Raw genomic sequence first — 18,627 nt, forward strand, 5'->3', positions numbered from 1 at the left:
CTACCTATTAAGGCCAAGTTCTAACAGTGCAGAATCAAACCCTCACCCAAAGATGCTGCCTGCCCGAGGCTCCAGCCAGAGCTGCTGCTGCTGGGCTGGAGCCACTGTATGCCTTGGGCCAGGGCCAGAACTGCTGCATAGGGTAAGCGGTGGGAGGCAGGCAAGGGCAGGCACTGGAGGAAAAAAGTGGTAGGGGGGCAGGCAGCAGGGGCGCAGGTACTAGGCAAGGGCAAGTAGCATGGGGAGCACAAAAGACAGAGGGGGCAAGGGGTGAGGGTCAGACCACATGCTTTCCTGCCACTTCCCCCCCCTCCCCCCAGTGCTTGCCTCCCTGCAGCTGCTTTGTCTGCCTTAGTGGGGCAGGATGGGGGAAAGAGGGGACAGGGACGAACTTTAATAATTTTCCATTTATAGAATCTAAGTACTGGTGGCTCACCTTAAATTCAATGTCATCTTAGATAGGGGATGGTGTTCTGCATAAGTTGCAGATTCAATTTTCAAAATAGCTCCCAGTAAATAAATTATTCCGATTATAATTTATTTGAATTGATTAAGGTAATCTTTTTCTAAGGAAAAAAAGTTAAGTCTTGATACAAAAACTTCTATGATGTCCTACTGCATTCATATTAAAATTATACTACAATGTGCTGATATGATTTATGTAAAGATGACAAAAATGACTTGATACCTGGCAGATCTAAACTATAAGCACTATAGAATCTGTAATAGAGCATGCAACATGTGTGTGTCATTAAATTCAATATCTATATTGACCATGAGCTACCTGCAGTACTTCTTAAAGTTTCCATCTTAGATCCCAGAAGTACAAACCTACCTCAGGAAGTTACTTTGATATTTGATGACTGCGCTTCCCTCTGCTCTCAAACTCTTATGAAATCTAAGTCATTAAATCAATACTTCACTCAATATTTTTCAATGAGCAATTGGCCCCAGTGTTCTCAGTTATGCCAGTTTTCAAGCCTGCCTTTTAATACCTAAAATGTAGTGATTTGAAAAATAATATTCTGGAAGAGCTATTAAGTATGCCATTCATTATCACTAAGTGTGTGATACAGACTTGTCTTGTTAGACTGTATAGAAATATGAAAGCATATATCATACAAGAGCACACATCAGACACCCTAATTAGGACTTTGGAGAATTCTATATCCTTAAATGCCACTTTCTCCAGTAACAGCAAAATCATTTTGTCCCAGGTCATAGTGCATGTTGTATTATTTCTGAGACACTGAAAAAGGTTTTTGTCTGCAGATCCTTCCTACAGAGTTTAAAACTGGCACTCAGAGGAAAAACATTCTTTTCATACCTGCAAGTTTTACTGATCCAACAAGTTAAACATGAACAGGAGCTGGCATTTTTCTCCAACTACCTGTTTTATTTTTAAAATCATCTCTTGTTTCAGATAACTAGTCATATTTAACTGCTCATGCCAAGGAAGAGAGTCCAAATATCAGTAAAATTTAAATTCTCTCTGCCCCAGTAAATGACAGAACTACTTATCAGACATTTTTTCCTTAAAAACACTTGCAAGGAAGAAGAGCGTGCCAGTCCTGCTTTAGTGTTCCCTTTGCTTGGGATCCTAAGCATGCCTCACTGAAAGGAAGACAAGGTTCTTTGGGTGAATCTGGTATCTTTTATTAGACCAACTTAAATAGTTGGAAAAAAAATTTTAAGCAAGCTTTCAGGTTCAAAAACTGTTGTCAGGCTGAGGAAGTTTCAGCAGTTGGGGTGTGCTCTTCCTGGATGGAATGAAAAGTAAAGAAGTCAGAGGCTGGGCTGGTATGCATACAAAATAGGCAGTCAGTGAAGCTGTAGATGGAGGAGTCAATGGGCGAGAGACAGCAGGTGCAGGAGGGAGGAGGAGGAGGAGGAGAGAAGGGGAATGAATAGTGGAGAGGTACCTGGGAAGTCAGATGTCAGGCAGGTAAGGATGTCACTGAAAGGAACAGGTTCTAGTGGTTTTAGAAAGGGGCAGGGCTGGAAGAACTACACAAATGCATTTCTGTTTCTCACACTTTGCAGCAGATATCCAAGCATAAATCAACCCTGCTTGAATCAGACTAGGGTTTTGGACAAAGCCCAAAGATGGGAAGTCTAAAATCAATGTGGACTGACACTATATGCCATAGGCTTAAGCTTGCAAACTGTCTTTGCTGTTTGAGTTGAGAAGCTGAGCTATTTACCCTCTCTCAGGTGTTTCTGCAAAAAGGTACAAATCACATTGAGATATTGCTCTAGTGAAGGAGGGGAAAAGCATGTTTTTTTAAATAGTACCGGTCACTATCACTCTTGGGGGGGGGGGGGGGGGGGGGGGGGGGAGTGTGAAAAAAAACCCCTTTGATTCTTTCTTCTTATTCCCAGTCCAATGAACAAAAGGTTTAGCTTCCATTTAATGGAAGGATAGAGTTATTTAACTGAAATATGGAAATACTTCCAGTATTTCTGCACAACATCTCTCTATATACTGTAAGGGAAAGTATAAAAAAAGTGAAGACTAACAACGCATTTCTCTAGGAATGAGATCTCAGCTTAGGATACACTTTTTGCAAAGTGGGTTCTAAAGAAAATTCTTACTAGCGTTTTTAAAAACTGCCTGTGAATCTCTATTGGCTCCAGTACTGTTTTGATGATGATGATTTCTGTTCTAAAAGTATATCCTTAATAATAATCTGAAAGTTTCTTTTAACTAACTTATTAAGGCATACATTGAAACCTACCTGTAGGGTTCAAATCAGGTGAGGTAGCAGGCTTGGAATCAAAGCTAAACTTAAATACTTATGCTATAAAGCAATGAGCACCTTCTAGAAAGACAAGGCAGGACTCCTGGGTACCTTGCTTCCCAGGTAGGCAGATTTTAAAAGCAATACATTTATAACAAAGCAGCACATGGCATCTTCCTTTCAAATAGAAATTACATTGCAGCATTACAGTCTGCAGTAAAGAGGAACCACTGTACAGGAGACCCTCACCATTTGCGGGGAATACATTCCAGAGATCCCCGCAAATGACAAAATCCGCAAACCCTGAAACCTTAGATTATGATACAATGTCTACTGTTAATTTAAAGAACCATTCCACCATCAGAAATCTCTTACTTTTGTATGTAATTTGAAGACTGTGATCACATCACTAATTATCTATTTAATTTATCTAGCAGAAAGATGTCTATGACTATAAGGCTTTTGTCAGACCTCATAATGTATATGTCTTGTTTGAAACTGTTTCAATTTTTTCAATATCCTTTCCAGTGCACAGACACAAACATTGAACATATTCTATTAACTGTGTCATCAGTGGTGCATCCAAAGCTATTACCTTGTCTCTGATGTTCTCCTATTTACGTACTGATAGACTACATCAATAGAAGTGAACAATATGAATACAACAATATTACATGGTAGCTTGTTAACTCTTCATCCTATTTTTTGTGTTCCCTTCCTCCCCCTGCCCTCAGCATAAAGCTAGATTTTGGACATCAGTTCCATATGCATGTTCTCACCTGTATAAGGACAGATGATTTTTACCATTGACCTAACAGGTAGAGTCAAAACTCACCTGATAATTTGATCTGTACACTGGAAAACAATTAAAAAATGAAAATTACAGAAAGTGTATTCTAGAACAACTGGATGCTGTAGCCAGCATATACCTGCATGGCAGATATTCCAGAAATACTTCTGTAATTTTAAACCACTGATTAGAAATTCATTTCTGAACTGGCACTTGGAATCAGTAAATCAAATGACGTTTTCAACAAATTGGGATTTTTTTATAACAACTTACAGAAGCAAAACATTATCAAGTAAACAGTATGGTCTATGCATTAGATTCTTGAAAGCACTACTTGCTTTATCAATTAATAAAACTTCTGTTTTATTTCAACGTTAGAGAAAAAGCAATGCGTTTTCAGTTTACCTTTGGCATTACCACTGTGGCAGAGCATTGTAATACTATCCTCAAACCGAGGCTCTGATTTTGGAGGTTGATCTATGCTGTCATGCTGCTATAAAACAAAGTAATTTGTTTAATAAAAATGCAACAATAGCTATTTCCATTTTAAAAAATGAGACATACGTTAAAAACATTATTTCAGATAAAAGACACACAAAACATTTGCATGTAAAGTTAAACACAAATTACCTTAGGTAAATAAAAGAATACCTCTTGACCATTTGTCTGAAGCATATCAGCCAATAATTTTAATGTTCTCTCACGAAGCTCAGCAGGTGATTCTTCCTTTAGTTTAGTCCAAACTGCACTAGCTTTTTGCCAATCATTACTATTCCCTGAAAAAAAAAAGAGATTCACGTTTTCGCATCAACTACAAATTATTTTAAGTTGTAAAATAAATCAAGCAATTCAATACATACAATAGTTACTTCTTTATCAATTATAAGTGAGCAAAAAATGTGCTATTTCAAGGTGCTTAGAAATTTTGAAGGCTATATGAGCCAAATATGAGGATCATAAGGAAAACATGTTTGTAAAGATCCAAGATGACTCAAATTTTCAAATTGGAATTATGCCCAAGAATTTGATACGGAACTCAATCCTCCCCATTTGTTCTTATTACCAGAATGGAAGTGGGAACAAAAGACTGAGGAGGAGCTCTGGAGTTCCTGGAACTTCACTCTTCCCCCACCTCTCTCTTCAGCCCCGAAGCTGAATCCAGACAGCAAATTCCAAGACACCAATTCAAGAATGACAGATGGTACTGTGGGGCCGTAAGTCTCCTGTTCATTCTGTGTCCAGTAGAAGGCCAGACCAGCCTTTGCCAGACTTGTTACAACATGAAAGAAATCCGGCAACTGGTCACAAGTGCAAGTGTATGTGCATATGGACCTAGGAGGTCAAACATAGATGACCAATTTGATTTATATTGGCTAGTATCAATGCAGAGACATATCTAAGAGGAGACAACTTCACTAATCTGGAATCATCCAAGATACTGCAAAATTCTATCCATCTTTCTCAGCCTGTGATAGCATAAGAAATTATTTTCTGTACTTAACAAAAAGCCACAGCTAAGTAAGATGATGTGATTCATGAATGCAAAAATCTCTTATCCTAGTACAAATAGACACGGATGCCCATTTCCTTGGTGAACCCACATCACAGCTACTTATTTATAAGGACTTCCGGTACGGTGAAAAGATTAAATGGCTAGTACTTTGCACTGATACTAGCATAGTTCTATTGTGTGCCCTAGATTTTATGGTGCTAGGGGTTGGCAATAGGAAGCAGCTCATGCTTCTCAGCCTACATGAGACACAGGTCTTGAGCCTAAATGGAAGAGATGAAAGAGGTAACAATTACCATCCTGAATCTGAGCAATCATATATTTGCTTCATCTTCTTTTGTCTAGGATAGGAGATAATGGAAAACCTGCAGTAGAAAAGTATTTTCTTGTAACCTGGAAGTATAGCCCCAATGGTGAGCGCACTACTCTAAAGCCAAAAGGCTTGAGGGAATCGTACAGCAATCCTTAGTTATCTGTTGTGCCTCTTTACAAATGTCTGCAGTTTGCAACCACAGAAGCTCCATACACAAGTTACAGCTATGTCCACAGGCCAGGCTGCTATGTCCAGGTAATCCAATACCTATTTGACAGAATGTTTTGGTCATAAGCAAGGCCTGTTTAACAATATAACAGCTCTTTCCTGGCCTCTTTTGAGAGCCTAGAGACAAATGGAATCATTATATCCTGTGACATACAGCGTATCTGGAACAGAGGGCCTGGTAATCGGCAATTCAGCCTCATAATGACACTATGAAGGTATGCCTTTCATCCTCCGCACTCAGGTATAGGCATCCCATATGTTCAAGTCTGTCTTAAAGACTTTTTAGTAATTGAAATTATGCTTATAGAATTATTTCTAGGAGCACTGCTGTAATGTGTTAGTGGAAAGGTGCCATGAAATTTATTGAAAAGGCTGAGCCTGGTCCTCAGCTTCCTTAACAGAGGAACTCCAGTAAGATCTCAGCAGTATTCCTGCCCAAAGCAGTGGGGTTGGACTTGATGACCTTTCGAGGTCCCTTCCAGCCCTTAACTTCTATGATTCTATGAAACAGGTCCAATCTACAAGCATCTTTTTCTCTGGAAGTACTCTTCCGCTTGCTTCAATTTCTGTGGATGGCAGACACCCAGAAAACCTCAAGAAAAATTCAGGTCTTTTCTGTGGCAATTTGTAGAACATTTTTGCTCTTTTGGCTGTAAGAGGAAGAAAAGTCTTCATGTCTGTGCTGTATCCAGGATGCTATCACTGGTGGGAAGAGTTGCTCTGGCTCAGGCATCCAAATGTTAAAACTGACTGTGTGCTTTCTAGAACAGAGGCTTTGATGTCTGGAGTCTGTGCAGTGCAAATGACCAGCTCTTGGAATGCTATTGTATGGAATAAGCACCAGGACTGAAAAGATAGGATGGGGAAGGGTGATGGTTCCTATTCAGGCACCCTTTCCTCCTCAACTTCCCCACCCTCCTTTCTGCCAGGTGAAGGAGGTCTAGCTAGATGTGCTTGCAGGCAGACAATTTCTTAGGGTAACATCATTTATTGGACCAACCTAAAAAAAAGCAGCTTATGAAGAATGGAAGATGGGAAATAGCACTAAGGAGGAGTACTCAGCACTAGCCTGCACCTGTAGGGAGCAACTTAGGAAAGCCAAGGCTGAAGCCAAGCTCAAACTGGCCACTCAAATTAAGGACAACAAAAAGTCCTTCAAATATGTGGGAAGTCAGAAAAAGAACAAGGGTAACATTGGACCCTTACTAAACCAAGTGGAGCAGCTGATAACCGACACAGGAAAAAGCCAGTCTCCTTAATGACTACTTTGCGCCGGTCTTCCATCAGCCCAGTGGGATCACTCTGCCTGACAAGAGGCAGGATCAGCAGGGGAAGGGCGAACCTGCGCCCACCATTACCACTGATTTCATAGATTTTCATAGACACCAGGGCTGGAAGGGACCTCGGAAGATCATCGAGTCCAGCCCCCCGCCCAAAGGGCAGGACGTCAGCTGGGGTCATAGGATCCCAGCAAGATAAGCATCCAGTTTCATCTTGAAGGTCCAGCAAGATAAGCATCCAGTTTCCTCCCAGATGTTCCATCTTGTGAGGGAACATCTCAAGAGGATGGACATCCACAAATCAGCCGGATGGAATGCACCCAGAGTGCTAAAGGAACTAGTTGACACACTAGCACAGCCTATGGCAAGGATATTCGAGAACTCGTGGCACTCAGGTGACGTGCATGACAACTGGAAGAGGGCCAATGTGGTGCCTATCTTCAAGAAAGGGAGAAGGGAAGATCCAGGGAACTACAGGTCAATTAGCCTGACCTGAAGCCCTGGAAAGAAAGATCCTGGAAAAAAATCATTAAGGAAACCATTACCAACATCCTAACAGAAGGTAATATTCTGAGAGAGAGCCAACGCAGCTTTGTGGCGGGTAGATCTTTTCTGACCAACCTGATTTCCTTTTATGACCAGGTGGCACATCACCTGGACAAAGGAGAAGAGGTGGATATCATATTCTTGGACTTCAAAAAAAGCCTTTGACCTTGTGTCCCATGATGTCCTTATGGAAAAATAGAGGAACTGCGACCTAGACAAATACACGGTCCAATGGCTGGGGGATTGGCTCTGTGGACGGACCCAGAGAGTGATTGTTGATGGAACCAAATCAACTTGGTGCACTGTAACCAGTGGCATTCCCCAGGGCTCCGTTCTCGGACCTGGACTCTTCAATGCATTTATAAATGATCTGGACTCAGGTGTTAGAAGCGGACTGGCTAAGTTTGCTGATGACACCAAACTATGGGGAAGTGCAGCCACCCCATAGGATAGGCTGGCAATCCAGGCCAACCTTGACAGGCTTACAAGGTGGGTGGATAAAAGCCTGATGGCATTCAATGCCGAGAAATGCAAGGTGCTCCACCTTGGGAGAAAGAACACACACCACACTTATAGGCTTGGCAGTGCTACGCTAGCTAGCACCGCATCTGAAAGAGACTTGGGGTCATGACTGACCACAAAATGAACATGAGCCACAAATGCAATGCCGCAGTTGGCAAAGCAACCAAAACTCTGGCCTGCATCTTCCAACGCATCGCAAACAAGACCCGAGAAGTCATCCTCCCACTTTACTGGGCCTTGGTGAGACCACAGCTGGAACACTGTGTCCAGTTCTGGGCTCTGCAATTCAGAAAGGATGTGGAGAAGCTTGAGAGAATCCAGAGGACAGTCACGCAAATGATTAGAGGACAAGAGAGCAAGACTTATGAGAAAAGGCCGAGAGACATGGGACTCTTCAGCCTGGAAAAGCAAAGGCTCAGGGGTGACTTGATGGCAGCCTATAAGTATATAAGGGGTGTGCACCAGGAACTGGGAGAACATCTGTTCACCAGGGCACCCCACGGGAAGACAGGGTCCAATGGTCACAAACTCTTGGAAGACTGTTTTGGGCTGGACATAAGGAAAAACTTCTTTACTGTCCGAGTCCCCAGGGCCTGGAATAGACTCGCCCCAGAGGTGGTTCACACATCTACTTTGGATTCCTTTAAGAAACACTTGGATGCCTATCTTGCTGGGATCATTTGACACCTGCTGACTGCCCGTCCTTTGGGCAGGGGGCTGGACCCAATGATCTTGCGTGGCCCCTTCCAGCATTAATGTCTATAAAGTCTACAAAACTCTTACGATAAACATCACCCTAAGAAATCCTTGCCTTGAATAATTTCTGGACCATCACAGCTACAACACAACTCTTACACTTCATAAGTAAGCGCTTCATAAGCAACTCAACACCCTATCCATCAAGATACAAGCTCCCAGCAAGTTATGGATTACACTAAACAGGATTTGCTCTGGAGCTGGATATTTTAATGTCACACTTTATAAGACTGGCTTAGAGTGTGGTGATGCGCCACAGACTGCTGATCACCTCCTCACATGTGCAGCACACCCATGCACACAGGAGGAGGGCCTGGCAAGTGTCAGTGGAAAAGCAGTCATGTGGCTCTGCCACAATGTGTAGAGGGGGAAATGAAGTACACGAGAGAAGACCACTCTTATCCTTAAGTAATTTAATCATCTGTTGGAGCTACTTAATCACAGAATTGGGATCAGATGGGGGATTACTAATTTAGCTATGCCTGGAATTTGAAAGTGGTTCTAAAACTGTGTCTTAGGTGTACTATGAGAACACCCAATTGTTCTCCTTCTGGAAGAACTTTGATAGATGATCGAAAATGGTAAAAGCAGGCAAGTGAATGGTTTTTGTCTTTTATGGTAACAGAAAACTGCAAACCTTTTCCACTTATTTGAGTAGATGGAATTAGTTGCGTCTTTTCCTGCTGAATGAAGAATGTGTGTGACAGGGTTTGATAAATTCTATCTTTTTAGATTTCTCCTCTCAGCAGACATGCTGTCAAACTGAGTAACTATTGGAGGAGAACAGACTGCTTGTTGGGAAGTAGGACTCCCTCCTGTTGAAACAAAATTGTTTTTCAGTACCAATTGCTTTATTATGGTGAACCAGTATTTGGAAAGTCAGAATGGAGCCACAAATACATTTCAGTTTGGAAGCTTTCTGAGGCTGCTGAGAAAATGAAAGGCAGACAAGATTCTTTGGATAGATGTGGTATCTTTTTATTAGACCAACTAAGTAGTTGGAAAAAAATTGTTCTTTGCAAGCTTTTGGGCACAAACACCCTTCTGTTCTGTTTCCTCTCCCTATGCCTGAAGAAGGGTGTTTGTGCCTGAAAGCTTGCAAAGAACAATTTTTCCAACTATTTAGTTGGTCTAATAAAAAATATCACATCTACCCAAAGAACTTTGTCTGCCTATGTCCTTAAATCAACACAGCTACAACCAACAACCTTAAAGCAGAGAAAATGAAAGACATTAAAGAAATGGAGGAAAGGTGTATAATAGGATCTTTGGTCACTTTTTCTGTTGTATTTGTTTCTCTTGCTTGCAGTAAGCTGTGTCATGAAAAATCCTATCTCCTTGAGGTATAAATAGAAGGTTTTCTCATGGTGCCCAAGTAGACAATTAGCTTAATCTGAGCAATGATGCATCACCTCCAACTCTATTCAGAAAGGGGAGATACAACTTAATATATTCTAAATGTTTGTTTTTGCAAGTCAGTGGACTACACTGAGCTATACAGGATGCAGGCTGCAGAACTGTATGACAATTTTAGCCTGTACATCTTTCTGAGTACACTTAAAACCAACAGTTATCAAAGTTTTTTTGATTAACATATTGTATTTAATTTTTTCCTTGTAGTTTTTTTATATTCTAAATCAACAGTGTTCAGTGTTTAACTTTCAGAATACAAAATAGTGATGTCTAAAGTTTTCAGATGACCAGAATGAGCACCAATCCAAAAACATACAGAAAAATTTCTGCAAAGGTAGTCTTTCTTCAATTAAATGGTCAAATCAATATTAAGGTTGAAATAATTTTTAGTGAAGATAACACAAATTAATAGGCAGTAGCACAAATATCCCCATTGCTTGATGCTCTCTAAAAGAACACTTTTCATCAAAATGATTTGACTGTTAACTGACTATTCATGTCTTAAAAATATGAATGAATCCTTGAGTCCCAAGTCAGCCACCAGAGATAATAAATTAAGTGAAAATATGATGGTCATTCATGTGTACTTTCTATTCACAAACTGACTTTATTAACACAAAGCTTAGCAAATGTATAGAACTATTTTATAGGTACTAGGAAATATATACTTTGGAAGTATATAGAGGATCTTGGGAGGCCTGTTGAAAAGGTCTGAACCAGTGATGCTTGGGAAACATCGTTTTCTTCCTTAAAGGAATGCTTGTAACATTCTTCGATTGTTTTGGAAAAATGTGGTAATTACATTTTTAGGTAATTGGATTCCTCTTATACTACTGACCTCACATTTAAATGTCATCACATTAAGCAAATTTCTCTTTCCCCAAATACAACTTCAATCTATACCTTTTTCTGGAAGAAAAGTAGCTGCGCTAAATATTCTTAAAAGTGGAAGGAGGAGAAATTGTGGAGAATGGTAACCATGTTTGTTCTAGAGATCTTATTTTGCTAGCAGAAACACTAAGTCAAAGCTATGGGCACCAAAATGGCTCCAAAATATGCCATACTTTTTGTGGCCCACCTGGAAGAAGAATTCCTTAAGAACTCCACCATCAAACCCAAGTTATACCTAAGATACATCGATGACATCTTCATCATTTGGACCGAAATCCTGAAGTTTCCGATTGATTTCCATCACAAATTCAATAACCAATCCTCCATCAGACTCTCTCTGGAATACTCCAGCACCAACATTTCCTTTTTAGACACTATGATCAATATCCAGAATGGTAAAATATAAATTACCATAAACAAGAAACCCACAGACCAGCATACATATCTACACAGAACCAACAATCACCCTAAATACACTCAGAAAGCTAAATACATACAGCCAAGCCCTCTGATACCACCAAGTTTGCCCTGAGGAGAATAAGTGTGATTGTCACCTTGCAAATCTCACAAGGGTTTTCACCCAACAAAGGTACTCCTTCAGAGACACAGACTGCACTCTTGAAAGAGCCACCTGGATATCACGTGAAGAACTGCTGCAGTATAAAAAGAAAATCCCCATGAATTGCACACTATTAGTTATGACATACCATCCCTCCCTGGAACCTATATGGACAATCCTCAAACAACTGCAACCCATACTAGAAGAAGACCCAGTTCTTAAAGAGATCTTTCCAGAAACACCCATCCTAGCCTTTAACCAAGCACTGAACCTTGCCAACCTCATCACCAGAAGCAAACTTCCTATGGACTGAGGCACACCAAAAGGATCCAGACCATGCCAGGACAAGAAATGCAAAACCTGCCAACACATCTCCAACACTCCCACAATAACTACACCCCAAAGCAGAACCATCACCATTCCTGGATCTTATAGTTGCATCTCCCGAAACGTAGTATCTCATCCAGTGCACTAAATGCTCTGATGGAAAATATGTAGGAGAAACCAAACAACAGCTGTGCACCAGAATGAATACACAATGGAAATCTATCAAAGCCAAACATACCCAGTTAACTGTGGGTACACACCCTCTCCAATCTCTCAGTTCTAATCCTCAAAGGGAATTTACAAAACACACTTCACAGACGAGTCTACGAACTTCACTTCATCAATTTACTGGATAAAATAATGGCACGTTATAACCTGCCTGACAACAGATAATCCCAGGTAACCTGTCTCTGCATTTTACCAGCTACATTTCATCACCAGTTCAACATTCCCACTTTTCTCCCTCCCCCCACTGACCTGTCACACCTATTTTCTCCCATTCCCTCTGATCCTCGCTGCTATGCATTTGCATTTTTACAGACCTGCATTTTGCAGACTGGCTTCTTTTCCCACCATGGAGAATACACAACACCAGCAGACTCTTCCTATGTCTGAAGAAGGGTGTTTGTGCCTGAAAGCTTGTGAAGAACAATTTTTCAAACTATTTAGTTGGTCTAATAAAACATCTCACATTTACCCAAAGAAACTTGTCTGCCTTGGCTCAAAGCATACCTCCACCTGCCTCCAAACAATGCTTCCATTGACACTTCTACTTAACAATTATTAGTGGATCAAAGAGAGTTGAGGTTTTACTAGAATATTTAAAGTTATTTAGTTATTCCACTAAACTTTAAGTGAATGAGTGTTTTTCAAATAACGTGTCTCTTCAATCCTTTCATGGACAGAAAAAACTGCTTCAAATTGCACAGATAAATCAAACTTAACATTGCTGCATTATGTGATAGGGTTTGGAGGCTATTGATTGCTGGGAAACGGTCTTCTATTGAAAAACACTCAGCTACCAGAAGAGATAAAACACCAATTATGCAGAAGTGGGTTACAGGTGAATGGAAATATTTATTAGTCAACCCTCCTTTATTTATAGCAGATCAGTGCATGATTCACTTTACTGCAAAACACAAAGCAGGTCCTAATTTTCTTTCTGTTGATGTTTGTTATAATGTTAACCAGTCACCTATAGTCTATGTTCTTCTTAGAGCATAAAATGCTTACATGTATAGCAGCTTTCTAGTCTCACTGTCTAATTTGTAATGCAATTTTACTCCATTTACCTACATAATTGGCTCCAAAAAGAATTAAGGGGAAATAGCTGTCAAAATGAGAATTTTAGCTCTCACTTCTGGTTCTCAGTCTTCTACTGGCAGCTGCATTTAATGACAGAGAAGCAAAAACATGTCTGGTCATTTAACCTGGGCAAAGGTGTGGGCTTGTTAGAGAAACATCCAGAACAAATAATATTTATAAGGTACCTCTTTAATGAAAAATGAAGCTTTGAGTTCACTCGCTATACTTTATTTTTAAGAACGTCTATGCCTATGTACAAAACACTGACATGAATAGAAATGAGAAAATTAGAAAATAAGAAAAGACAGGCTTCGATTGCAGAAAGTCATGATGTAAATCAAGTCCACATTTCTAAGACTTTGAAAAACAAAACAAAAAGATTCTGAAAGGAAAGACAATACATTGATCATTAAACAAAGCATGAGGGGATTGGGACAGCTGACAAAAGTGGAGGAACCCCTTCTGACCCAGTTTAGCTAAACTCATAGCAGGCATGTTCTTACTAGCGGTCCCTTGTTGATAGAGGAAGTCAATCAGCAAGCAGAAGTTTTGGGTATTGCGAATTATAAAGCAACAAAAAAAAATGACCACAGAGAAAAAGCAATTCCCTTAAATTTAAGAAACAGTAGAAGGCAAAATGCTATTATTTTACTGTTTAGCAATGGATTGTTGGAGGTTTCTAAAATCTCATCAAGGATTATAATCTTTCTGACAGGTTTAAATGTTGATGAGACCCAGTTGTACTACAACAGAATATTATTATTCAAAGGCTCAGATGTGACAGGATCTAAAAGCACCAGAAGGAAAGGGTGGCTGTACTGCTTCTTGTTAATATGGATGGCAGCAAGAAACTACAGCCACTGGAAAAAGAGTAAAAATCCCTGCTGTTCCAAGAATGTGAAGAAATTGCCAGTGTCCTATAAATCAAATAAGAATGCTTGGATGACAGGAGAGATATGGAATGACTGAGAAAAATTCACAACATCATGGGGGCAAAATGGAAAATCCTAACGTTGTGCAGTAACTGTGCAGAGCACAACAGTGACATTAGATTAACATCCATCAGTCAAGCTCTTCTACCACCAAACGCCACTTCTCTTATCCAGCCAGTGGATCAACCCATTATTGCAAAGTTCAAGAAACAACAGATTGCTTATTTTATGCCATGTAGTGAATATAATCAAAAGCAGAACCATGAAAATAGCAACACAGCTGGCCAGAAACCATTACTATTGGGCTCTTTACATATGCAAAAAAGAAGCCTAGAGCTGAATTAGTGGCTTTACCATTGCAAACTGTTACAAATATGCTGGCTGCCAAATGATTGACACACAAGATGAATTGTTTGAGGAAGCCAGAGGATAATTTAAATGCTGCTTTGCCAACAGGAATGTTGCCAGAAGACATCAATTGATACTTTTGCCACAGACAACAATTTTCCTACACAGGAAGAAGTTAGCAACATATATTTGTGCTGGATCTCAAAAAAAAAAATTACCTGAGGAGTTAAGTTTCAAGAACAAAGAACAAGACTGATAGGGGGAAAAAGGAAAAGAAAAAAGACAGAAAACAAATGCATCTCTAACTTTTTCTGTTGTGCCATTAAACCTACATATCCTGTGAGAAAATACAGAAGTAAATGGGCATTTGTTATATGATGAATCTTAAACTTGGCAGATGCTTTTCTAAGAACTCAACTAGAAAAATAATATCCAAAGACCTATTCAGATTTCCTGAACATGTGTGTGTTCACTATTAACAGCCTCCTTTCAACTTTTATTAAAAAAATAAGCATGGAATTCAAAATTCATGTAGGTCTATGTAAACCTCTGAACAGCACTTATCTCTTTTGAGGGATAAATCTTCAAAAATAGAACTAATATATTTTACAATCAATGCACACATCCTTCTGTCCTTAATGAGTATTGCTTACAAATTCAGTCTAGCTACTATAATACAGAACATCCAACTAAAGAAATCCAACAATACACTTCACATCCGCATCAGCTACAAAGAACTTAGGGTGCCTACACATGAACTGGGAGGCTGCTCTGAAGCACTGTAATTGCGGCACATTGGAGCAGAGTTGATTAATCAAGTCTTCTGGAGCATGGTAATTACCATGCTCCAGCCAGCCTCCATGTCTCACGTATCAGCATTCCCACGCTTCAAAATGGCAGCGGAGGGACTTTAAAGCTTGTTCAAAGAGCTTAAGATACAGTGCCCCCGCCACCATTTTGAAGTGTGGGGATGCTGATACACGAGACGCTCTGGGAGCTTTAATTAGAGTGGTTCCAAGAGACGCTCTAATTAAAGCCCCTACACCCCACCCCCGGAGCATATGTAAAAACACCCTTAAAGACAGGAACAGGGGTTTTCCCTTCCTTATATTATTTTAAAACATAAAAGGAGTTAGTTCAATCAAACTGGGTGAAAATAGGATGAACAGACAACACACAACATTTTGTAGCACTTAAGTCTAACATAGCTACTGTGAAGGTGTTCTGAAAGTAGACTGGCTGTGCCACCTGCACCTATTCAAAAGGTACAAAGTTATTCCTCTGGTGAACTCCAAGGAGTTCACCAGCAAGGTGAAATAAGCAAGTAATTGCAGGGACAAAAGGACCCAGTAAACACTGCTGCTAGTACACTGGCTGTTTTGGATCGTGGCTGTAACATACCAGCAGACATCTATGGAACAGCCCTACAAGTTAGATTTAAGTTACAATAGATATGGTTTTTTATTTGATCTCCCCAACCCATTTATAGGGACCATGAACACCAAAGTCTTCTGGGAATGGAATGGATTCTACACATTGGAACTGTATGAGGACTAAAAGGAGATTTATGGCTCGTTTATATCAATGCTTTGTTATATGAACCCAACGCGAACTCAGTATCTGCTACAGAAAATAGCTCTACGTAGTTTTAAAGCCATCAAACATATACAAGTCTACGTTTTAAACAAACCTGCTGTCCCTCCATAACAAATTTTATCCAAAATCATAATATCACTGGCACAACTAAAAACAACTTATAAGGAAAGTTTTATTATGATCTAAAATTTAAGACATTTTCAAGAGTCTGACTTTATTCATAAAATGAAATAAAGTGAATCTTTTAAAAGCCAACAAGCTTGAACTTTGGCAACTGCTATGGACAACTGTAGACAACTAATGTAGAATCAGAAAGCACAAGAGGAAAAAATACTAGTATTTTCTTTATAGGCTCTCATATTCTTTTGCTTTCAAAATAATTGGCTCCATGAAATTCGGAACAAGCAAGTTTTCAAACTTACACAAAAGATAGCAACACTGAGTGTAGCTCTTTTGATAAATATAGTTTTCATGGAAAATTAAAAAAGAAGATAAATTCAAGAAATTACTGTCCTTGACAGTTAGATTTTTCAAGGCTCTGCAATAGCTATAACAATGTTTTAAAAATCCTTAGAAAGCTGCCACCAGAACAACCATTTGTAAGAGGAAAAAGACTGTAAAAACTTACTGTACAATTTTAGGAGGTTGTAGTACATCTCATCTCTATCACATTTAACAAGGCCTTGAGTAATTTCCACAAGATTTTCCATAGTTGTTACCTTTGAGAACAAACAAGGTAAAGAATATAAAAATTATTTATAAAATTAAAGCTCAGTCTATTTTATTTACATGCACCATCACATATGCAAACTAGTGTTTGTACATGACTTTCAGTTTGAAAAATTTAGAATATTTTGATTATATGTAATTTTCCCTTTATATGCATGCAAATGACCATTATTAAATAAAAAGTACTGGTTTGCTTTATTACTCTTGATATAAAAATGTGATATCATAAAGTAACACTCAGCACAGTAGTCCTAAAATATTAAACAGAGAGGAAACAACATAAGAAATGTACCTGACTTTTTGAGATGCATCTCTGCATAAACCAGTCCAGTTTTTTATTGTGAGCTCTCAAGCCTGGGGTCTGTAAAATATTTCCACATAAAGGTCAATTAATTTAGCTAAGTTAAAACTCTCCTAACACATAAATGTAATGGCATGTTGATATAATAAAGTCCCATAGTAGTTTTTTATTACTCAAACAAGACTAAGTTCCCATGATTCTAAACTTAACAACTTAATTCATAACTATGAGAAAACCATGTTTACCCAAAGCAACTTAAAATTTGTAAAGATATAAAAAATTCTATGCAAAGAGTAGCCATATATCATTCTAAATGTTCACTTTGGGGACGAAAATTACTGTGTTTGTTCTCTCACTATAAATGATTTTTTTGAAAACTTCAGACATGCTGAAATCAACCAAGCCATTTGAGTATACAATAATAAAAAATGATACAATTTAAAAAATGCTTCAATTTTCCTTTCTTTTCTTTAAAACTTTCATGTATTGCACAAAAACGTTTGCCTAAAAGGCTTCAACACTGCCATGCATTTAGTTCAAGTGCTTCCGATATGTTTGAAGAAACAAGGTTAGTAATTAAAAAGATAAAGCAACTGAAAGCTCTGAGTAGATAATGTAGCATTACCCTGCCATCATTTTTAAACAGCCGCAGTATGGATCTACAGAGACAACTACAGATCAGGAAAGGACTACATAGTCAAACAGCATTCTGACAATTGCCTGATCTTCACAAATATGCCATTGAGCTTTCTCTCCTTTTGCTTATAAAAAAAATTACACTTTGGACTACATACACCACAACTGCCTCTTCAGAAGTATGCTATATGTTCCCACATAGCCTCCTTCACAAAAAGTTCACATGCTGTAGCAATTCCTTAAGAACTAAAAGGTTACCTCAATACTTCTTAGGTGGAACATCTACATTCTATGATCCTACACCATGGCCAGCCATTAGCACCTCAAACCATTCCTCTAATTCCCATTCCCAACTCCAAGACTCTCAACAGTAAATAAGCTCATAACAAATATGCATCATCATTATTATAGGCTGCAAATAAGGTAGACGGGTCCCATGTACTTCATGGCACAAATTCCACTACATTATTTTAATGCATCTTCATGAAAATACCTATAATTCCATCTCTCAAGTCCTTAAAACACTGAAAATAGATTGAAAATAGAGTTTGATTTAAAACTTCATTATTGTCAACAATTCTTTCCTACATTGGATCTTTTTGCTGTTTTCCTAGTAGTCTAATTCCATTTTTTTCAAGTTATAGACAAGACAGTGTCTGTTGATTTGGCCCAAAATCTCTTCCCAACGTATGTCAAGGAAATAGGACCCTGTTAACTGGCAGTTTATTCCTTCAATCAACAGCTACCGTGCTATTTTTCAGAGAACTCCACTCTCAGTCTGCATTTCCTTTACTCTGAACCTAAAACATGAACTTCATCTTTGGTCCTCTGAACTTTTGCTACAATAACAGGAACAGGCATTATTTTACCCAATTACCTTTGTGAGAGAGCTTAAGAACTATAA

General features: G+C 39.1%; 1 protein-coding gene across 5 annotated transcripts in view; it reads right to left on the reverse strand.

Annotated features, from left to right (window-relative positions):
• The window catches only part of LRPPRC (leucine rich pentatricopeptide repeat containing), a 159,890-nt gene that overhangs the window by 31,563 nt on the left and 109,700 nt on the right, over positions 1-18,627 (reverse strand). For 3 of the 5 annotated variants that reach the window (XM_014598074.3, XM_019483264.2, XM_014598073.3), the window contains exons 26-29: positions 17,079-17,147; positions 16,686-16,776; positions 4,162-4,307; positions 3,937-4,024 (exon numbers count right to left, since the gene is read on the reverse strand). In XM_014598074.3, coding sequence (XP_014453560.2) covers positions 3,937-4,024; positions 4,162-4,307; positions 16,686-16,776; positions 17,079-17,147 — 394 coding nt within the window. The remainder of the gene's footprint in view (positions 1-3,936; positions 4,025-4,161; positions 4,308-16,685; positions 16,777-17,078; positions 17,148-18,627) is intronic. The other 2 variants (XM_019483263.2, XM_006274201.4) reach the window with 2 other exon arrangements.

This window comes from Alligator mississippiensis, chromosome 1 (assembly GCF_030867095.1).
Source record: "Alligator mississippiensis isolate rAllMis1 chromosome 1, rAllMis1, whole genome shotgun sequence".
Taxonomy (NCBI): Eukaryota; Metazoa; Chordata; order Crocodylia; family Alligatoridae; genus Alligator; species Alligator mississippiensis.